The following is a 23,970-nucleotide window of genomic DNA, read 5'->3' on the forward strand; positions in this document are numbered from 1 at the left end:
CTCATGAGAGCACCGTCGGACGCCGTTCGTGTTCCCGACGACTCCGGCCACCAAAACCAGAGCTGCTGCGCCAGGAGGATCACGGAAGAAAGGGGAGTTCATTCACGGAACCAGAAGGCCGAGCTGCTGACCACCGACGACACCCACGGCAACGCCCTCGACTCCGGCCACCGACTTCAACCACGAACTGCGTCGCGCTCGGTGAGCACTAGCAGAAACCCTCGCACACACACGGTAGGGATAGTTATGCCGACCTCCTAGACATGGTTTCCAGCCGTAGTTTTACAGTTTGTCGAGTCGCCGGTGAACCGAATGTCATTCGATGGCATCAGCGTTCTAGCACCTTGCACAACTCGAATCCACACAAGCTCAACATAGAAAACTTGTGAAACGACCTTAGCAACGCAGCAGCAATGTTATTCTTTGCATATCATCCACTGTTAATGAAACTATTTTGAAATACACTAAAATTCGACCCAAATTCATGAGTAACTGAATTTTGGAATTTGGTATATTACCGTGAGCATGTAGTCATTTTCCTGTAGGTGAATGGACATAGTGTATTATGATTTTTTTCTAAGTTATTTGGATGTTCTGTGATCACCGTAGTTGCAAAGAATTTCACATGCTTGACTGTAGATGTACGTGCAGTTGCATATGCCTTGTTATACCGTTGCTACTCATGTATATATTCATCACTGCCTAGTTTGATCATAGTTTGTACTTTGACAATCCATGCTTAGTTATAGGTGTGTAAAGTGCTAGGCTCACGTGCATTTTTTTTGTACTAATTAGCTAGTATGGTTTAGTATATTCTAGAGTTATTTCAAATTGATTGGTTATCGCTAAATAGCATTTGAGTTGTGAGAATAGTAGTTTACTAATACTAGATATTGAGTTATTACCTACAAAGCTATTTCTAATTTTTACCTATGATCCAATAGCATGTTAGTTATTGGTACCACTGTTTGAAACTGTTAACGTAATTGCTTGACATGCTCTAGCTTCATGCATGTTTATTTCTAGTTATACTTGTTGTGAGCGATGCATGCTTATCCTACTAGTGTTCTATGTTGCAATCCATGCTTAGTATCATGCAATATATTGGTATTGTTATGTTTCGTGACATGACTTGTTCATGTAGTTGTTTATATAATGTGAGAGTATATTAGTTGCTTACTTATGTATTTGCCTAGATTTGCATACAAGACGATGACATCGCTTAATTGTTCTTGTTTAATTATACCACATGCATACAATTCTTTGAGGTAATAATACTATAGGTAGCTAGTTGTCCGTGTTATTACATATGTGTTGTTTAACCGGTTCATCATTCTTGCTTAGCTACCATAGTATCTTATGTATCTTTTCCATGTGATACTCAATTGATCGATCATTGTGTGTTATACATATATGGTAGTTTATTTTCATGTTAGTATTGCATACTATATATTGAAGTGTCTTCATGTATGCTAGCATACATTTAATTGTTGAATAGATAATAACATGTCTTGCCCTTGTTTAACTATATATATATTTGTTTGTTGTCTCGTACATGTATGTTAGCTTATGAGATGTTTGCTAGATTTCGTGGTAGATCATATAATGATTTGGCTAGTTTGTGTTTAGTAGTATTTCATTATTTGTGTTACCTCTCTATATTGTGGTGTATATTTGTGGTTCACTAGCGTGATGCAATTCATAGTATTAGCATTAGCTTGCATTTCATGTTGGTTTATGATGTATGTTTATCTGAGCCTTTGTCTTGCTTATATGTCTGTGATAGCATGTTAGATAATATTTGCTACTGTTTATATTACTAGTATGATAGGTATTGTTTGATTATAGCAAACTTGTATGGTATGGTTTAGTTGTATGTCTTATTTACAAGTTCTCTAGTTGTGCCATTTTATGTTGCACGCGTTACTATTTAACACGGTTGCGACCAACTTTACCATAGCCCTTCGATCATGTGCACGTGGTTAGCTAGTTATAGCAAGCCTTTCTCTGATGTCTTATCATAGATATTTATCCCGATAATCAATTCTAGCATCATACACATGCTAGTTGATTTGTATTCGAGTTACAACAACTCACTTTCTCAATTCCATCCAAGTTGTCCCATCCTATTCTACGCCTACCCACCCCTTCAATTGTATTTGCATTTCATTCGCTTTTGTTGGTGATTATTGTTTTGGTATTTATTTGGTTGCTATTTGCTACCGTTACGACGAGTAGAGAGTGGCGAGGTTGGACGTGGACATAATCAGGTTATTGAGAAAGACGAAGGATTCATCAACGAAGGCATGCCCTCTCATCATATTTTATCCCAGTTTTACAAATTGCATTCTATTTTATGTTTTACAAATATATATGCTATTTTATTCCAGTAGCTAGCGTGTCGATTGACACACCAACCTGATTCGCTTGTCGCCTTTTACTTGATACCCCGAGTAGAGATTATATAATAATCCTGATAGAGTAGAGTTGCTTAGAATGCTAAATAATCATTAGGATACTTCCTATTGCCTCTTCGGAGGAATTGATCGACCTTCGGGTCAAACATACATTTTTGAAAGTTGTTGAGCTCGTTGAGCTAGGCTAATTAGCCGTTGTGCTTCATCTACTCTCTCTTCTACTCTGGGTGAAACTTACCATCTGAACATGGCGCGGGCGACAGCTGAATCAAATGTTGAAGGAGCGATTGGCTGCCCTTCACAAGTTGGAGGGGGCAATCCGTCGTTCGTGCCGCTTAAGGGTCCTAAAAAGTCTTGGATTTGAAGATTGTGACAACCGTACAACCACATGCTATATGGGCACTGGCCTGGTTAAGTAAGTTAGTCAGCCTTAGGTGTTGATGTCGCCGTACCGCAGATGAGGTGGCTGCCTACGGGAGAACCTTCGGCACGTATGGGGGGACCGGTTTGGGGACGTACTCTCAATACCGTGCGCCGTACCCGGTGGGCATGTCGCATCTTCGGGGATCTAGCTAAAAGACCTTGTCACGATCCTCTCGCCGGTACACCAATTGGTGTGTACTAAATCAGCGACGGCTGGTGGGCAACAAGACGGGGTTGTGTCGTGTGGGAAAGTGTACAACCTCTCGCAGAGTTAAAACTATTCGAATAGCCGTGTCCACGGTCATGGACGACACATGAATCTTTCTTGACATACGGGAACCTCGTCTTGCTATTTCCCTCTTCGCCTCTCTCTCCTTTCCATCCTTTCCCCTGGAATCTGAATCCTATGAGATAAGTGAGTTGTCGAGGACAACCATATTGATGAGAAATATTACACTCATTATAAAAGATGTTTTCGTCTAAAACTGCTTTTATCAAATATATTGCAAATAAAATTGGCTTTTATGCAAAAGAACCTACAGCCTTCCTTTGAAGCCTCATGTAGATATATTAGGTCTTGCATCGAGGGGGCATGTTGAGTACGAAATGTACTCATGGCAAAACTTTTGTTGATATTCGGAGTACTACAAAGACAAGGAAGACTACAACAACTACGACGACATTGAAGAGTGAGGCCTCGTGGACTACATCAACCGCCCGTGGCTGAGATGGAGTCACTTCGCGTTTTATTTATCCGCTGTGCTTTCTGGTTGTAATAAATGTCACAAGACATTTCACTATGTGGCTCAAACTTTGTAATAATTATTACTCTTTTGCACGTTCTGCAATGATATTCATTTCGCTGTGTCGTCAACTTGATCTTGGGATTGACGAGTAACACAGGGGGGTCGGAATGTTAAGTTCCGGTTCTCACACTTACCATAATTTCGACGAGGTCTCATTTCACCTCTCTTACATCATAATTGTGTCATAGCACACATAATTACTACAAAAGATACATGCATCGAGGACACAAAAATTCTCACCACATGGTGAAACTTACATAAAATGATTGCATTCCAAAGAACAAAATGTTCATATAAAGAAGCAAGTTGTCTTACAATGCTTTATTCGTCAAAAAGGGACAAAATCTTTATAAGCATCATCATTATAAAATATCAAACATGAGTAAAACTTGTAATGATTATAATCACAACAAGTTTATTTGTTCTTCTAATCCATATCACCGTTGGGCTGAAAACGGAAAAGAACCTTATTTATTCAAAATGGGACATGACAATAATCAACATTGGTCAGAGTATTATCATAGACCATATAACACATGCTCATAAATAAAATCTTCGATCAAAACTTCTCGTTGGTTCCATTTTGACCGAAGAAACTTAAAATCACATCATGATCAGTAAGCACATTTCCGAAGTCAATAGAAAGATAAATATAATGCAATCCAATGTGTTATTAGACACATGGATTCCTGATTCATCACCGATCATTTTACCATCATAAACGTTGACACTAATTCTAATAGCATCAGCCAAAATGCCAAGGTTATCATTAAAACCTTCAATGACTTGGCATAAAAATACCAATCATTTTGTACATTAGTATACAAATGGCATTTCACCGAGTGAAGATAATAATAGCATTCACATCGGAAATGTCTTCATTAAAATCTTTCCAAATAAAATTTGGACATTAAATTACATACATCATGGTTTACCAAATAATTGGTAAGCATCAATAGACAAATCATGACCATGATACATTAAAATTCTCTAAAGAAACTTTCTTCTTCAGAGAATCATCATCATTATGAGCCTTCATGAGCTTCAATGCATGTCAAAAGACATAAAACGCACCGACACAATACTTAGAATAATTGCTCAACATTATTTAGTTGCATAGTGCGGTGCGGAAAACCGAACCATGCAGCTATAATCATTAGGATGGCCTCAGTCCATTAGTCACGATCATATCATTAAAAAAATGATCATGAGATCAACATAAAATAATTAGTATCGAGCACATCATTATGAAACAAATATCATAGTAATGACATTATCATAATACTCATTAATAATTGTCATGTCACAAATTCGATATTAACATAAACTTCATGCTCAAACAAAATTGATGTACATAATACCCATAAACTTAGGAGGGCTACACAAAATTGTTCTCAATGTCAATATCATTTATGACATTTGTACTTCAACATCAAATTATATTAATAAGAGATCATTGAAATATGTCAAGGAGATGACATCAACATTAAAATTTAAAAGGAAGAAAAAAATATTATTTTCCTCTCGAAACTTCTTGCATTCTCTGATTTTAAATATCATCATAAAACTTTGGAACAAGCACATAAAATGCACTCGGAAAACAGAGAAGAACGTCTTTGGCCAAAAACCTACCGCAGCCCTTAACAAAATACCGCCCGGAGGCGTTAAAACATTAGGGAGGCTGCATGGCGAGGTAACCTGGGCTCGGCCTTTTCTCGCATTTGGCCCGGTGAGCCAACATGGCCTGAATGACCTCCACGTTGTTCTCGACCGCTCGGATGCATCCGACGGCCGTGATCGAACCGAGACGGAACAAAAACGCCGGCCGGTACCCTAACCCTAGTCATTTCCCCCACTCCCCCGATATTTCCGCGTCACGGCCCGGCGGCGCGGCGCTTGAGGCGGCCACGGCCACGGCGGGCGGGAGCGCGCGAGGCGGCCACGGCCACGGCGGGCGGGAGCGCGCGAGGCGCCCACGGCCCGGCCGGCTCGAGCGCGCGAGGCGCCTCGGCCGCGACGGCGCGCGACGCGCGAGGTGGCCACGCCCGGCGGCCCGATGCGCGCGAGGCGGTCCCGCCTCGGCCGCGCGAGGCACGCGAGCCTCGCCTTCATCATCCCGGCGCGGTGGCTGCGCTCGCCGGAGCAGGCGTGCGACGGACCATGTCCGGCGCTCTCCTCCGTCGAGCGTGGCCACCGGCGCCGTTTCCTTGCGTCCGTGGAGGGGTGGTGCTCACCGGCGAGGCCGGCAGCCGTTAGGCGACGACAGGGCCGGCGCGCGCGACGGCCACCGGCGGTCCTGTCCATTCCGCGCGTTACCGCGCGTCAATCCGCGCACTCCTCCGTCGGGAGAGAGTGGCGGCGCGGATCTCCGCCCTCGCCGGAGCGGCCGGCTGCTCCGACGGGCCCCGCAGGGGAGAGGCGGACACCCGGCGGCATCGAGCGAGGTTCTCATCCTCGACTCGTGCCAAATTGCATAACAGGGGCTAAACATTATCTCCTAACCAAATTTAGGACTCTAAGATGACCGGATCAGCTCGATACCATTGTTAGTTTTAAAACGTCATTAGGGGAGAACATTAACATAATCTGATCATATCTTAGAGCACGAGGGATTAGTAGATGAACTTACAGTGTAAATTGATGAAGAGTTCTTTGCCCGCCGGATGTAGGCATGGTGAAGCCCATGGCGATGGAGGCGGGGAGCCGCAGATGGAGGTGGAGGCGTCGCGCAGCAGGACCCTCCTCGGCTCCCGGAGGTGGAGATGGTCATGGACGCCGTCGGCACGGTCCTTGTGATGGCCGGCGGTGGTACTCGGTCTTCCAGCCCCTCAACACCTCTTTAGGATCGGGTAGTTTGGTGGTTAGGCACCATGTCCATCATCCCACGTATGGGCAATATGTTCCTTTTATATCGGTGTTTGGGGACCGGGGACCGGGACCAAAAGTTGGTTTTAGAGGCCTCCGATCAAGGCTCCCTCGTGAGGTGAGATGTGGTGGACCAAGTCCCCTTTTAGACGGTTGGACCAAGTCCTTTTTATCTCTCTATATCTCTTGGTTGTTAGCCAAGATCAATTCCAACAAAAATGACCTTGGGCTGTGTTTGGATGCAGTGAATTGGATCTAGAATGGAATTAGAATGAAAATTCCAAATCAAAGATAGAAATGAATTGACTCGCAATTCAAATTCTATTGTTTGGAGGCGCTTGGAATTTGTTGTTGGAATCAAACGGTGTTCCCAATTTCAATTCATGTTTGGATGTACAAACCACGGAATTTGATGTTTTATTGAGTTTAGACAATATAAATATGTATATTATTTTTTCCACACATTTTAAACATAAAATAATCGGAATAAGCGGAAATTACAACATGACATTGACATGACACAAAATTTATCAAGTACCGACAACAATTGAACATGAATAACAATTGTTTATCTAACAAATAACACAAAGCTGATAGTTATGTCTCTAACACATTGAACATGTATATGTTACTGTAGCAAACATCAGGCTGTAGCAGCACTAGCCACTAGGTAAAGCTCGCACGTATACATTGAATTGGACTCGGGCCTTACTAGTTCCTGCATTAAAAAAGCACATACACCAAGATCGACTGAACAAATAAACTGAAAAATGTTAAACATGCAGAGAAATAGACAGAGACAGAGAGAGAAGGCCATGTCGGGCCAGGTGAGGGACATGCGGTGGGATGACTGCCAGGGCACATGCCGGCGGGGAGATTGCCACCGCCGCTAGCCCTATTGCGGCCGGCTAGCATCCCTGGCCGGGTCCCAATTCCCGCCGAGCATCCCTGCACCTAGGGTTTGGGCAGAGGGCATGGAGGAGGGCGGAGGGATGGGAGGATGACGAACAAGGGAGGAGGGTGGGAAGAGAGCGGAGGAGGGCGAACGGCGCGGAGAAGGCCGGAGGAGTGCTGAGGAGCGAGGAGGGCGGAGAAGGCCGGAGGGGCGTGGAGGAGGGAGGAGCACGAAGGAGAGGAAGGAGAGGAAGTGTTTCCAGAAGAAAAGAAAAGGTGTACCGTTTCGGGGTGCTCGGCAATTCCAGCCAGATACGGAGCTCTCACCCTCCGAATTGGACAACGAAGGAAAAGGCCTCGCGCGGGTGCGGGCTGGAATTCGCTCCTGTTTCCAGACTTCAATTCCATGCGCATCCAAACTAATGAATCGGTGGTCTAAATTCTAATTCCACGATTCTGGATCTAATTCACTGCAACCAAACACAGTGTTGTTGATTTTGCCATTGCTCTTGGGCTCTGCTAGTCAACATCCTGGGAAGGTGATTATCCGGATAGACTGGGGCCGCTCCAGCCAATCCGGGGGTTTTCTGTTAGACAAATACTCTCCCTGCTGACAGAGAGAGAGAAGGCGTGAAACAAAGGAACAAACCACTTTGCGACTTGCCAGTGAATCGCAGCTAGGAGGAGTTGGAAGTGGCGGCCCGAGCCATGGCGACTACCTGCCGCCTCATGCTGATCCTGCTTCTTGCCATCGCCGCGGCGGCGTCTCACCCGGCGCACGAGGTGGGTGCCCCGCTTCGTCTCATCTTTGATGTTTCTACAGTTTCATTGCGCTGGTTGGTATTTTCCTAACGCGATTGGATTCTGGGCGTGCGCCTGAATTGAAGTTCTGCGCGGCAGCTGGAGGAGGAGGAGGCGCCGCCAGCTGCGGCGGAGGGGACGGCACGAGGATCCTGATCAAGGGCGGGACGGTGGTGAACGCGCACCGGGCGGAGGAGGCCGACGTGTACATCGAGGACGGCGTGGTCGTCGCCGTCCGGCCAAACATCCCGGTGAGTGCTCGCTGTGCGTTTGGGAGATTCGGATTGGTTGCCCTTCCCCCCTCGGGGTGTGGAATCTTGGGATGGGGGAGGCTGACGCTTGACTTGGGCGACCACTCTGCTGCGCACACATGTTGCCATGTTCGACGATGCCAATTGTCGCTGCTTATTTTAGGGAGAAAACTGATAGTACTGCTTGTTCGCCACAGAAGCATTGCTCATTTTAGGGCGAACTGATACTGCTAGCTCATTAATGGTAAACTTTAAATGTACGGATAGAAATCTGCAGGGACACTAGTAGTAAACAGTAGATTTTCGACTATTTACCTTCTTTTGGGGGGTCAGCGAGGAACCTAATTAGTTGTCTTCTGTTTCCATATACTTTTAGGTTGGTGACGATAACGTCAAAGTGATTGATGCAACTGGAAAATATGTCATGCCAGGTGATTTCCTGCAACTGTTCCAAACATCGAGAATTCAGTTGTTACTTTCTGTTCAGTTCATCAGGCTTCTGGCAAATATCACAGGTGGAATCGACCCGCACACCCACCTGGAGATGGAGTTCATGGGGACTGTAACCATAGATGACTTCTTTAGTGGTCATGCTGCAGCGCTAGCTGGTGGGACAACCATGCACATTGACTTCGTCATTCCAGTAAACGGAAACTTGACTGCAGGCATCGAATCCTACAAGCACAAGGCAGAAAAATCTGCTATGGATTATGGATTTCACATGGCCATTACGAAGTGGGATGACGAGGTTTCCAGGGAAATGGAAGTGATGGTCAAGGAACATGGTGGGTGTATACCCTCTTTTGTATTGTTGGATTAGTGTTATGAAACGTTACATGACGCAGATCCTCTGTCAAAATTTCAGGGATCAACTCTTTCAAGTTTTTCATGGCATACAAGGGTTCCTTGATGGTCACCGATGACCTCCTCCTGCAAGGCTTACAGAAATGCAAGTCTCTTGGTGCCCTGGCTATGGTTCATGCAGAAAACGGGGATGCTGTTGCTGAAGGACAACAGCGGATGATCGATCTTGGGATAACTGGTCCAGAAGGGCATGCTCTGTCAAGACCTCCAGTTGTAATTCCTTTGTCTTCACGGGTTCATGTGTTTTTATTACAAATTTAATCCCCTTCATGAGATAGCTACAGCATGAGATTTATGCTTTCCTCTCACAGAAAGCAGTGATGAGTCAGTTAAGTTTTCTCTTATTATCTGCAGTTGGAAGGTGAAGCAACTTCCCGGGCAATTCGATTAGCAAAATTCGTAAATACGCCGCTGTATGTTGTTCATGTGATGAGCATTGATGCAATGGAGGAGATTGCCAAGGCTAAAAGAGAAGGTCTGATGCTTGACCATTTAGTTCAAACAAGTTCCTCGTGCATGCAAACAAGCAAGAGTTGTTTTATGAACATTTAGTTTCAGAACATTGGTTAGTTTCCACTTTGTAGTCCCAGACAGGTTTCTTTTTTCTCTCCATATGCCTCCATCTAGGAGCTGAGCTTCATGCAACACCAATCCTAACATAATTTTCTGGGGCTTAAGAACTGAGTGGTCCCATGGAATTTATCACATCCAAAATCTAAGTTTATTTATGTTTTCAGTTCTTGTCAAATTGTGAAACAAAGTAAGTTGATGTAAAGTCGAACTTTACAGGGCAGAGAGTCATCGGCGAACCAGTGGTATCTGGGCTAGTCCTTGATGATTCTTGGCTTTGGGATCCTGACTTCGCAACTGCTTCAAAGTAAATAGAAACACATGTTCATTATATGCTTATGTAGCTGTGATTCTTCTTATATCATATCATGCTTGTAGGTACGTGATGAGTCCTCCAATCCGGGAAGCAGGGCACGGTAAAGCACTTCAAGCTGCTCTTTCATCAGGAATATTACAGGTGACATGCTCGAGCTGCACCTTATAATTTCCTAAAGCACAAAGTTGTGGAGTCCTTACGATAAAGCGCTTCAAGCTGCTCTTTAGCTTCTTTGATTGAATATTGTTTATGAGACGGTTGATAATAATGGAATATGATTTGCTAAACAAATTGTTTGTGCATTACCTACTAGGGAATAGAAACCTCCCTTGAATAAACACCTAACTTTTATTTGTTCCTGTGCAGCTTGTGGGAACTGATCATTGCACCTTCAATTCCACTCAGAAAGCTTTTGGTTCTGATGACTTCAGGAAGATTCCCAACGGTGTAAATGGTAGGCTTGAGGAAAGGAAACTGTAGGTTGTGTCATTATGATAAATGCTGGCTAAGACGTCTCTCTTTTGAATACTTGACCCCAGGTATTGAAGAAAGGATGCATATAATCTGGGATACTATGGTGGTAAGCAATGATTTCCAATGTTTGTTTCCAATAAATTTTAAGTTAAACCTGCGGTGCTCAATTGGTTTCATGTCAGTATGTCTGCCCTCTGACTTCATAAGATGTAATGCAGGAGACTGGAAAGATCACTGTCACCGATTATGTGAGAGTGACAAGCACAGAATGGTACTGCAGAAAATCAATAGCTCAATTAAAACAGTTAGAAATAAAACAAAAATTCATCAGTTTGAAATGTTATGATGCATATTACTCAAACCTTTTCAGCGCCAAGATCTTCAACATATACCCTCGGAAAGGTGCGATCCTCGAGGGATCAGATGCAGACATCATCATCCTAAACCCCAAAAGGAGCTTTGTGATGGGTACCCACACTCACCATTCAAGGTCCAACACAAACGTGTATGAGGGCAGAAAAGGGAAGGTTGGCTCCTCATTGCTCACTAGTCACTACTGTATTTGACATAAAAGCTTGGGATCTAACCTGCGGATGTTTCTGTCTAATTGGTGTAGGGACTGGTAGAGGTCACCATCTCAAGAGGGCGAGTAGTATGGGAGGATGGCAATCTGAATGTTGTGCCCGGCTCAGGAAGGTACATCAGGACGCCACCTTTTGGCTACCTCTTTGATGGCATTGAGAAGTCTGATGCCATCTACAGAGCTGGCCTCCGAGCTCCTGTAGTACGTAGCAAAGCTGCGGCTTAACTGTGCGTCTGTGCCCATGGCTGTTTTTATTGTCCCTGAGCTTCATTGTATATAAGTACAACCAGCCATATTTATATTTAGGTTCAAGATAAGTGAAATTGTAAAGTTACCTATGTATACAAGACAGATTTTTTTCCTTTTTTTTTGTGAGGATACATACCACGTTTTTGATTAAGGAAGCACATATTCGATTAAGTTCCATCACATTGTAACTAGAAAATGCCACTTTAATACATAGGTTCATTTTGGACCTGGTTTAGGATACGTTGGTAATAGACTTGAATTGTTAAATTGCTGATCATAGTTAGCATGATACATGCACAATAAGGGCATCAGGATGATCACTAATTAGTGTCTGAAGCATGATCTATGAAGTAACTGAGCTTTTCTTCAAAACAGAACTCCAAAATAAAACTGACCATTAAGCCCATCGCTTTGCAAGATCTCAAATTATTCTGCGAGTATTTACATCTCCACTTTCCAAAAAAATATTACGAACTTGTCCAATAATTGAAAATATGACATAATTCTGAATCAAACCTCTCATTAATACAACATTGTGAAGAATCTAGGGAGTAGGGAGCACCTGAATTCCTATGAGGCTAATACAACACAGTACCTAATAACAATATCCTATTTATGAACTTATTCAATTTATTCCCGTGGACGGGCATGCCAAAGGGAACTCAAAGCGCGTAGCCGGGAGAAGTAGTCACTTATTGCAAGCAGAGCTCGTGCAGATTGGCGAGTGGTTAATATGCGTTGCAGTTGCTGAAGGGTTTGCAGCCGCAGATTATCAGCCTGCAGATACAAAAAAAATTGAACAGTTCATCACCAGTTACCCTTGTTTGATCATGTGTCAGTTAGAATCCAAAATAGTGATCTAAGTGTATTACAGTACATTATTGCAAGATACCCAAATAGTTTGCACGAAGCACCTTGGGAAATATGCAACTAATTAAGCAGAGGAAAGAGCAACTGCATGGTTTGTGTAAGTTACCTGCCGTAGGAAGTTTTCTAGCGTTCCAAGTTTTCCCATAGCCATTGCCATCTGTCCCATGTAGTTTGCAACATTGCCAGAAGATCCTGCAGGGCCCAGGGATCCAGATGCTAGGGTTTCTGCGAGCGACTGTTGTAATGCCTCCATGCCTTGAGAAAGAGCATCTTCGGCTTGTTGAGAGGACTGTTGCAGGTTGCATACGCCTGTAAGCTGCTGCTCAGTAAGAGGTTCTAGTTGACCTCCCAGTAACTGCAGCAGATACGTCAGTATTAAAGAACTTTATGGGGACATAGTTACTATTGATCACAAGTTAATTATCTTAGCTTTCTATGAGGGCTGTGCAAGAAAAACTCCCATTATGCTGGGTCCTTGGTGATTAAGTGATTACATGCAGGAATTTTGAATTAAGGAATATAATTTTGCCTGCAACATGAACTGTTGGTACCTTAAGGAGCTCAGATGACTTGAAGCCACCCAACCACATGAAACACCTCTCGGCAGGGGTCTGCCACATTCCAGACAGCACATGGAAAACATCTGCTTTGGCTGCTACACCCTTGAGCCTGAAAAACTCATCATAGTGTGCCATGATGCTGTCAACAATACTCCGAAGATCGTCATCGCCAGCATGTGCGTTGATTGCGGCCCTCAACTCATTTATATGCTTGTTATGTTCCTCCAACCATCGTGCATACTCCATGTCAAATGCCATAGCACCTACAAATTACAGAACTTTTAACATAGAAGACAGTGACAAGATAATGGCACAGAAAAAAAAATTAGCTTTGCCAAAAGCCAAGGTTTGCATGTAACCTAATAATCTGTACAAGGTACACTACTTATCATGGTATACAAGCCTATGCTGACATTCCATCCAAGGATGTAATATTTACTCTATAAAAAATTAGAAACTAACAAAAGGAGTTCATTGCATCAAAATTGGGTAACTATATTTTGAAAGCCCAAAACAGGGTGTGTACAAAAGGAAATTGATACCTGCCAAGAAATTAGCCAAGAATGTTATCATGTGGTTGTATCTAACTTGTTTTATCTACCACATCCTAAGGAGCACCCAAGAAAAGGGCAAGCGAGTACAGTACACAGTACTGCCACCAATGTAACTTGTAGAGAATATTACCATTTCCACTCGATGGGTGAGCTTGATCCCCTGACGATGAAATAAAAATACCCTGAAGAAGTACTCATTGGTCAAATGAAAAAGTTGCATGTTAAATCCAAAAACCTATATTGGCATATAAAGCAAATACCTGTTGCCGCGCCCGTTGAAGCTCTTGCTCTAACTTAGTAAGTTTCAATCTACTACTCTCAAGGTTTTGGACATATGCCTGACAAAACCAAACGGTGAAACAATACAAATCAATTCTAGTAACTCAACTAAGAATACATAAAATAAAACGGGGAAATAGGTAGGCTTAAGATGATAATAATAAAAGATGCCAACCAAATGTACCATTGCAAATAAAATCATGTGCTAGGCTCAAAAAGATTGAGCAGCACAAAGCTAATGCTCCCATGGTAAACCTTTAACCGAACGAGCATGCTACCACAGTAGGTAATGCGAGCACATCATAAATGTAATTTGATGCGAGCAAACATTCAATAATATAAAGAGTAAATTCTAGTTTTTACCCCCTAGTTTGATATTTTTGACATTAATTACCCCATTTAACAAAAAAATTATCCGTATTACCCCATTTAGCGAAAGTATTGTCAATTTTTACCCTCCCTAAAATTTTACACGTGATTTGTCATGTGAGTGCATCATAATTTTTCTCCAATTTCTTTCTGAATCCGAAGAAAACCTTGAACCTAAAGTTTTGCTTATAACTACAACCTTGTATGTGTCATGGCCTTCTAGTGTAGGTATATAATCATGTGTACTCGTCATATAATCCGAGAAATACGTCACACACACACTTACGTGCATGTGACTGATGAGCCATCAGCTTAGTATGTGCTGTTGCCATTGGTATAACGCAGTGCCTCAACATTTAGAAAGAAATTTACTTGGTATCGGATCACATCGATTAGTCCCCTACCATCATTGATTACTACATCAAAATAGTGTGTACATACACACAACGATTGCAAAAAGTAGAGCGTGCCTCGGTGATCAGACCGATTTGGGCGTGGAAACGTCCGCAAGGAGAAAAGAGCGACGTCGCCTGCCACGTGCACCTGACAAACGGACCGAACTAGCAAATGGCTCTTAGATTTTTAAAAGGGATAAAAGCTGGCAAAACTTCTGCTAAATGGGGTAACATAGATGAATAACTATTAAATGGGGTAATTACCGTATGAAATTAGGGGGTAAAAATCAGAATTTACTCTAATATAAAAGCTCACCTTCTTTCTTAAACGGCTTTTCCTAGCAGCTTCACGGTTTTGCGCAAGACGGCGAAGTGACTGTTGGTCATGAAAAAATGAACTTTCAATAATGAGTCATGTATGATCAACAAAGCATCAAATATGCAGTATTATCTGTACCTTGTGATCTAATTTTTCCTTTGATTTACCACTAGAATCAGAAGCCGTGGGAACAGCAAGCTGTCCTTGTTCAAACTGTTAAGCAGATAACCATTAAACAACTATGCTTTGGTATAAGCTGATAGCTCAGACTAAAACAATTAAAAAAACAATGAAAAACTATTGAAAATTTCATTAACTGTGTTTACCAGAAGTTAAATTCATTTAATCACAGGCAACTAGACACTGAGCAAAGTCCAAGTGCATAATACTAAAATTTCAAAGATCTTTTAGGAAATACAAACAACTCTTTCATGGCACGGTTGGAAAGAGAATTTAAATCTCCAAAACTTGCGGGCATGAAAAGTTGAATATCAAGTGTGACATCACAATGAGACAGAATGACAAAGATTTGAGCTGAGAATGGTAAGGTACCATTTGGTTTCTCTCATCCATGTCTATGTCTGGATCACTTGATGTATCAGTCCTAGGACTTGTATCAGCCATACTTGACTCTCCCCAGTTCTCATTGTTACGAGTTCTTACTGCTACTAGACTTGGTTGTGCTCCTTTTTTCTGTAGTAGTGCCTGAGGATCAACTGTTGTTATTTCTGCTGCAGCTGCTGCAGCTGTACTAGCTAGATCAATCGGAGAAATCGACTGCAAGTTGGGGTGCAAAAACTTCATCAATTCCTAATGTAGATGGAATATCACTTACTAAATGGGTGTCCGATCTGTTACCAGGAATCATCAGTACATGGCCTGCATACCTTTCCGTAATTCCCAAACTGAAGGGGGTCACTGGTAAATGTGTGAGTATTTGGCTTCAGATTGAACAAAGTATCTGAAGATCATCAGAAAATGAAGGAGAAACTAGTCAATTTTAGTAGCCATTAACATCCACAGTGCTACTTATAGAAATCAACATATGAAACTGTAATAATGTACTACGTATGACGAAACTATTTTTCACCAACAGAAAATGCACAACACTAAAATCACTGGAAAACAATTGTAAGAGGCAAGTTACTAGTAGCATAGTTGACTGAGAACAGAGACACATACTTGTACCAAAATTGGCAAAATCTTCTATTCTGAATCCAGCAGACTGCGCAAGCGCCCCAAAATCAGCAACTCGAGAAGGCTGCATGACGTTCACATCTGTGGGGCTGCAAAGAGTATTGTTCACCACAGTTAAGTAGAGATCAGAAAACAACGTGCCTGCAACAGAGCTCTTCTCTTTTCTTATTCTTATCTTGCGGATCACACACTCCCATCCCGTACTGTTCATCCACTAGTTGAACTACACATTTCTTTTCAACTGCAAGATTCACACGGTCATTCAATTGCATCGGTTGCGAACTTATGTCTATTTACCAACCCATCAGAGGGACCACCCACATTTGATAATAGTCAAGAGCATCTATCTGGTCCATAATTTCTTCAGCATGATTAAAAACTCTGAAGATCATACTAATCCCTAACACGCACTTCATTCAAGTCATTACATGAGTTGACCTCAATTGTGCACGCCCAGCCTGCATGCTTTATACCCTTTTTCGAAGATCTGGACCTACACAGCAATGAGTTGCAGTGTACTGGCTGAGGACATGTATGTGTTTTTGTCCAGTAATCACCTATAAGCCTTTGAGAATTGAGAGTATTCATCATGATGCAGAAACGAATCAATGATATCATGGCGGCAAGAGAGCGAGACCTCATGGCAATCATTGCTCATTCGTCTCTACAGTTCCTCCCCACGCATAGAACAGCAGCAGCCAAAATCCTATAATCATTACGGCACTCGAGCTAAAGGTCGCCACACTCCACATCGACAAGAGCAAATCAGAGCAAAAGCGGCCGGCTTTTTCGCTCCTGGAAAGCAGGAACAATCAACGGCGGCCGCCCGGCGCCATGATTGATCATTTGCTAACCAGAAATCAGGGATCGTAACCGCATCGTGCAGAGCAAATGGGACAACGAAGGAAAGCGTTAGAGAAATGGAGAGGGGGCGGCGCGCCCGCGCACGTACATGGTCATGGTGTGCTGAGGAGCCCCGAAGCCTGGCATCGGCCCGCGCGCATCTCCCGCCGCCGCCGCCGCCGGCCCTCCTCCTCCTCGCCTACTTTCCATTGGCCGGCATCAATCGCCGTGACTCATCACCTCACCTCAAACAGCCGACCAGCCTGCGGAAGAGGAAGCAGAGGATTCTTTCTCCAACACCGCCGCGGCCAGCAGCAGAAGCGAATCAAGAACGGGCAGAGGGGGAGACAGAAAAGGCTAGGATCTTTCAATGTCTGATCAGTTGAGCGAGTAGTGTGGCCTGACGGGGCTGCGAGGTGGTGGTGGCCTGCCGTGGGCGAAGGGGAGGAGAAAATGAGGGAGGGGAGGAACGGTGGAAGCTGGGAGAGCCCACCGGCGACAGTGGCACAAGGAGGTGGGAAGAGCTCAGTAGCTTAGCAATGCAGCGCCTCGAATCCCGGACAATTTTTTATGATGGTTTCTTGGTTTTGCGAGTCCCGTTAGAGGAGGAGTGACGTTTGGACCATAGCAATCTCTAGGCGGGAGCCATCCTCTGCCTCTGCACCCACAGTGGGCCACTGTGAGGCAGTCAAGCCTCGTCACTTCACAATGGTTGTTGTCTAATGAATTTCCTAAGGTTTATACCTACACTGGAGTTCTTAGCATAAACATACCACTTTGTAGCAACATTTACCGAACCATACCACCGTGTGTTTTTAACCTAAATCCATTATCTCAGGGCGAATTTTGACTGGCATCCTCGGTGGCGTCGGCAGGGAACTGGTGGCTTCTGGTGCTCGGAGGTCATCGGATCTTGGGGATCTTGTCCTCTGGCTTCGTCGTCGTTGCTTCGCCACCTCCTCTTGTGAGATCGGCGCTTCGGTTCTTCCTCTCTCTTGCTTACCGACGAGGGAGGTGATGGCGGAGCTTCGGCATTTCTTCGTCAATCTGCATCTTCGCCGTGCGGGCCTGGCGGCCTACCATAGCCGAGGATGACAACTTTTTTTTTGAAAGGAATACGGTAGGGGAAGCCTCTACAGTGATTTTGTTTTTTTAATAATAAGAACCCAAATTCCGTCCCTGGGGACTTGAACCTGGGTGGCTGGGTTGTACATCCACTTCCCTAACCAAGTGAGCTAGGCTCACTTCTTCCGAGGATGACAACTTCCCGTCTGTGTTTCCTCCAGTTGCAGAGTCCAAAGGTTCGGCTGCTCCGGGAGGGAGCGGTGAAGCTGGTGCATCGACGCGTCCTCATCGTGCGTCATAGCATGCAGGCAGACGGGCATCTAGGGACCGGAATGTAATTTTCGTGTTTTCTTGGATGTTTTGTAATATTGAATCTTCTTAATAGATCTGGGGTATTTTTGCAAAAAAATGATGAATTGGAAGGGAATTGACAACTATTTTTTTGCCTGAGGTGGCACTATTGATGAGGCATCACATATTAAAAATAGAAATGTCCAACTTCACAACAGGCCCACCCGTTAGGACCATGAGGTCTTCTTGAGGTAGTTAGAGTCGGGATTCGGAGTCGGATCGATTTTTATCAGGAAGAATCGAGTCGTAGTATCGAATCGTAGAATCTGGGATCCTACCATACTTACTCAGAGGAAAAAAAATTATCACACAGAAAGTTTGTGTAATAGTATAATGGAGATAAAAAAAATATAATACATAAAGTTTCTAGCAATAATGTTCTAACGATAGATCATTTGAGATTTTTAGGTAAATAAAGGGTAGTAAAGTAAGTGAAAAGGGCTTGGGATGTTTAAGTAGTATCCTTGTATGGTTTTGGGGGCGATGGGAACAATAATGAGTTAGTAGAATTGGAAAGATCCATAAAAGGGATCGATATTTTACATTATTCTAAAGGATTCTATGATTTGGATCGGGACTCAACATGTATTCTACGCGATTGGGATTCATAGTGGGATTTGGATAGATACGGTGATGTAAGATCATCAAATCGTAGGATTCCGGTAGTAGGATCGGGATTCTGACTACCTTACCTATGGCCACGCGTGGTTTAGCCACCGGTATGCATTGATGTCGTCGCCCGGCCGCCCGATGCTAGTTTACAAGTCTTGCGTGTACCTATGTCGCCAATTTGACCTCTATAATGTAAATTATATAACATAAAAATCATATCATTAGAAAATATAAGATCTGGAATTTCTAGAGATATATAGTTTGCAATATAGACCTCATCTAATAAATTGGTATGGATGGAGTATCATGCATTCCATGCATGCCCCAAAAATGTTGATGTATCACTGCAATTAATGATGAGAGAGGTCATAGTCACGAGTGTTAATCCCCGTAGTTTCTTCCTTTTGAGAGAGGTCACCTATAGATAAAGCATATGGAGACACGAGTATTAATTCCTGTAGTTTCTTCCTTTTGAGGATAAGTATGTCTGCGTTGGAGGAGTGTGGTGCCACGAAGGGTAACCAACGCCACAAAATCCTCACCCTATTCTTCAGTGAGCAAACGAACTCACGCTCCACTAAGCGGTGGCCTTCAAGGTGGCAAACAAAACCTTTACACATGGTTCGGAAATCTCCACAACTCAGTTGGAGGCTACCAATGATGACCACAAAGCTTTACACAACCAAGCTCAACATCTGGGATGGCCTCTTTTGTCTATGGTTTCGAAGAAGCCCAAGAGTAACAAGTTCCAGAATAAAATGGTTGTGAAATTCAAATTCCTTTGGTGGGATTGTAGATCTACTTCTCCTCCCTAAATTCCCAAAAGGGCATCAAGGGTTGTTGAGTGAGGAGGGAGATCTAGTGGAAATTGGAGCTCAAAGTAATGGTGGAGAGAGAGAGGTGGGCTACTTGGTATGTAAAAGATGAAGTGGGGGCTACTTATAACTTACCCAAATTTCTAGCTGTTGGCACTACGCAAGGTCGGATATTCCGTCCTAGTAGGGCCGGATAATACAACCCTCCAAAAAATCCAGAGCCAACTTAGGGGCGGATATTCTAGCCGCCGCCAGATAATCAGGGGCCGCCAAATATCTGGACCCAAAATCTAGGAGGCACTAGAGAGTTGTGCAGATGAGGAGCCTCTAGGTCATTAACAAAAAATTTAGGGCTGGTTATTTCGTGAATATTTTGGGAGGGATGGGGAGGGGGGAATTGTCAGGGTAGGATGTTTCGGCCTGTAGGGGGGCGATATCCCAGCCTAGAAAAATATCTGGCCCCCTCCAAGTTCTGCGATGCCAACCAGTGTCTTTCTCACACTTGCATGGTAAATGGTAGTAGGTGCAATTTTAGTTTTGTGATACATGCTTGAATTTCCCACGCCTTTCCACATTCGAACCCCTCTTATTAGTAGGGGTTCCTCACACAAGTAAACCTATAAAAAAAATATGAAACGCCGACTTCAAACTTTTCTTCTTTTCTCCGTTTTGGTGATATTCGTTAAATTTCCCTACAACACCTAGCGCACACTAAAAACTCACTAGTGTTGTTATTAAACACACAAAAATGACTTAGGATGGAGAATGAACTTTCAAAATCTTCTTGTACATAAATTTGCATTGAGATTTTAAAGATAAAAAATATGATGAGACTATAATACTACTACATGATACCATGAATTATAGAGTTAGTACCATACACAAGTATTATATGCATGGTACTACTATATGACACTACCCCCGATGACCAAAGTAAAAATAATTTGGGGTTATATGTTTGACTAGTGTCTTCTACCACAGAATTTAGAACATTGTAGGAGTAAAAATGTAAAACATTGTATTTTTGATTGGTAGTGATCAATGATTACTCTCTTGGCATATAAATTAGTACTAAATTCATCTAAACTCTTGTTGTATCATAAGGCAAGAAACTTAAAGCTTGATACATTTTAGAGAACAAATATCCAATATCTACTATTTCAAACATATTCAATACAAAACTATATACGCTATAATTTAATCTAATGAAACTCGGTCAAACTTATGGAAGTTTGATTTAGGTCAAAGCTATTATTTTGGCGACACCGACATCATGGATTATTTAACTACAAAATTATGATACAATTTAACGAACTATGTCAAAGTAACTTAAACCAAGCTATATATGTCAAAGACAAATACCACAATCTTCGTACTTACTACCATCAAAGCTTGAATAAATAATGATGAAGATCATGAAGGAGTGTGCTACCACTACTTCAATGATAATGGAATTTATTTTACATAATAATTACAATGAGATTTAAACTAACTATTAATGTGATGCTATATCACATATTAATGAAGTAAAATTGTCGATCAATGATCTAAATCAATCAAATGTGACATACGATTAGCAACATAGTGGGCATCGACTAATTGTAGTTAATTGATAGAATTGCAAGTGAGAGAGCGAGAGAGATAAGAGGGCCACTTATTAGTGGGAGTATCGAGGGACAAGCCAAGCAGGAAGCGGAGATAGGAGTTGAACGCGGTCATTTCTACCTCCTTGGATGATTCACGGGCTACCGCGACTGCGAGAGCCACCACTAACCCCGTGCAAGGGGGTTGCTAGAAGAGATGCTTGCGGTGCTGGAGACAACGAAATCACAATCGATCGGACTGCACGAGTTTCTACCAGTTGAGATTGAAAAAGTGTCTAAATTAGTTTATGTTTATTTAAGATTAAGTATGGATAATTTTTTGTAATATGTTATTGATTTTTATAGTTTATGTGATGTTTAAGTACATTGAATACTATGTTGATTAAGTTGGAGTTATTGTGACGTATAGTTAAAGTAGAAATGATGTTTGAAACGTAATTTAATTGCAATGTTTGTGGACAAAATATAGGAGTTGGACTTAGATCAAGTTCAATAAAATCTGGTGAGTTGGCTATAAGAATTAAAATAATATATTTTTAATGAGTTGGAGGAGAGGGAAGATAAGTGGCCTCTAATGCAAGAGTCAGATAGAACATGTGCTCCTAGACACTCTGTGATCGAGAGTGAACGGTGAGTTATGTATTGATAAAGTAACATATTTTTATTAATATCTATTGTACATGATGGCTACAAGTTGGATTATATTTTGTATATGTTCTAGATTTTTATAGTTTATGGGATGTTTAAATACGTTGAGTACTAGGTTGATTAATTTGGATATTGTGATGTATAATTGAAGTAGAAATGATGTTTGAAATGTATTTTAATTGCTATGTTTATGCTAAAAAAATAGGACTTGGACTTAGAGCAAGTGCAATAAGATCCAGTGAGTTGGCTATAAGAATTAAATTAACATATTTTTAATGAGTTTGAGGAGAGAAAAGATAAGTGGATTCTAATGCAAGAGTCAAATGAAGAGTGCGTGCTCCTAGACACTTTGCGAGAGTGAAAAGAGAGTTGTGTATTGATAAAGTAATCTATTTTTTATTTTTATTTATTGTATATATGATGGCTACACGTTAGCTATAGATTACATGACAACCGCTAATAGAGAGTTAGCTATATTATTAAAGTTCCTCTTAGAGGGAAATACTAGGTGCAATCCTCCTAATACTCCCTCTTGCCTAAAATAGGTTGCATAAAAAGTTTGGTTATAAAGTTCTAACATATATATTAATAAAAAAAATAAACATATAAAATAACAAAAATAATATTTTTAGGATTTTTATAAAACATATTTTCTATTATATGCATCTGGTATACTGAATTTTTGTATTATTACCAACTCCTAATATTATACCCCTTCGTCCGGAAATAGTCCTTCCATTCTAATTTAGAATACATTATATAAAAATGAGACAAACTAGTATGCATTTATTAGGGAGTGGTGTTTTGGAACATGGGACCATATGCTCCCTCTATTTTGAAATGCATCTTACACATATTTTGAATTTCAAAAAAATTGAAACCAAAAATTCGAATGTAAATCTTCTCGTGCTACACGCTTACAAAGTTGTTTCATAAAAAATCGACTTATCATGTGACGTGTGTAAAAAGACAAAACTCAGTGCTAAAAATAATGCTTTTGACAAGATAAGTTTTCTGTTTTTTCTATAGACCACAAAAAGTATTGGTTTTTCGTGAAACTTGACGAACGAACATATATTATGAAGATGTGCATGTAAAAAAATTTGTTAAATTTTTTTAACATTTCGAAATATGATTTTTTGGTAGAGGGTGCATACGCACCCGGGAGCCGAATTGAATTTCCGGCATTTATTAGTACTACTTAGTTTAGTTTTGTGAACAATCAATGCAAGATATACTATAGTCCTTCCATTCTAATTTAGAGTACATTGAAAATAACAAGCAAAACTACTTTGTTTTCATTGTTGTTGTTGACCGAAACTAGAATGTAGATAAATTCAGAACAAATTTTAGAGCTAGAATGTAGACTATCGGATAGAGTACTCTACATTCTATTCCTAATTTTTGTTCTTAATTAGTCTACATTTTAGCTTTGTATTCAATAACAACATTGAAAAGGAAACAATCCTTCTTTTTTTCTATTGGATGTCTCTTTTTAATATAATCCTGATTAGTTGAAGTAGTAGTAATAAATGTAGTACCCCCTTTGTCTATAAAAGGATGTCAAAAATTGTCCAAACTCGAATATCTCTATACTCTAAAGAGCGTCTGGTTACATCTAAATTTTGAAACATGCGACATCATCTTATAGACATAGATAGTACTCGTTTATATTATTTTTTTTCTAAATTTTAGACTAAATCAGAGAGGAGGGAGTATGCACCTGGTATAGTAGATCTACATATTTTCATATTATATACATGAGTATATTATTGATCAAAGTTTAACTTGCATGAAAAATTGTGGTCAACATAATATGAACGAGAGAGAGAGAGAGTACCCTAAAAAAAATTCTAAATACACCCTCCAATGTTAGATAGTAGTTAATTTTTAAAAGATGGTATAAAGAGGTGGTGTTTTGGGCATTCAAGACCAAAGCTTAGAGTGGCAAGTGGTGGCTTCGAGGAGACGGAGGC

At 41.7% G+C, this 23,970-nt stretch overlaps 2 protein-coding genes across 3 annotated transcripts; one reads left to right on the forward strand and one right to left on the reverse strand.

Annotated features, from left to right (window-relative positions):
- The first annotated feature begins 7,326 nt into the window (after positions 1 to 7,326).
- LOC124662920 (dihydropyrimidinase) lies at positions 7,327 to 11,688 on the forward strand. The gene is made up of 14 exons (XM_047200701.1): positions 7,327 to 7,338; positions 8,087 to 8,188; positions 8,293 to 8,457; positions 8,834 to 8,888; positions 8,973 to 9,242; positions 9,323 to 9,534; positions 9,676 to 9,796; positions 10,111 to 10,198; positions 10,270 to 10,348; positions 10,574 to 10,661; positions 10,747 to 10,787; positions 10,900 to 10,952; positions 11,052 to 11,208; positions 11,298 to 11,688. The coding sequence occupies exons 1-14, from the start codon at positions 7,327 to 7,329 to the stop codon at positions 11,487 to 11,489; spliced, it is 1,635 nt and encodes a 544-aa protein (XP_047056657.1). The 3' UTR covers positions 11,490 to 11,688.
- A 234-nt stretch (positions 11,689 to 11,922) lies between these two features.
- On the reverse strand, positions 11,923 to 17,109 carry LOC124660635 (transcription factor HBP-1b(c1)). Of its 2 annotated transcripts, XM_047198469.1 has the most exons (11): positions 17,009 to 17,109; positions 16,042 to 16,145; positions 15,747 to 15,820; positions 15,412 to 15,636; positions 14,998 to 15,072; positions 14,857 to 14,916; positions 13,758 to 13,835; positions 13,628 to 13,679; positions 12,935 to 13,206; positions 12,490 to 12,738; positions 11,923 to 12,290 (listed from the first exon to the last, which is right to left on the reverse strand). In XM_047198469.1, the coding sequence occupies exons 1-11, from the start codon at positions 17,107 to 17,109 to the stop codon at positions 12,144 to 12,146; spliced, it is 1,437 nt and encodes a 478-aa protein (XP_047054425.1). In that variant the 3' UTR covers positions 11,923 to 12,143. The 2 variants fall into 2 exon arrangements, with proteins under 2 accessions (XP_047054425.1, XP_047054424.1); XM_047198468.1 differs by lacking the exon at positions 17,009 to 17,109 and having other exon boundaries at positions 16,042 to 16,300.
- Between the last annotated feature and the right edge of the window lie 6,861 nt (positions 17,110 to 23,970).

This window comes from Lolium rigidum, chromosome 6 (genome assembly GCF_022539505.1).
Source record: "Lolium rigidum isolate FL_2022 chromosome 6, APGP_CSIRO_Lrig_0.1, whole genome shotgun sequence".
Classification (NCBI taxonomy): domain Eukaryota; kingdom Viridiplantae; phylum Streptophyta; class Magnoliopsida; order Poales; family Poaceae; genus Lolium; species Lolium rigidum.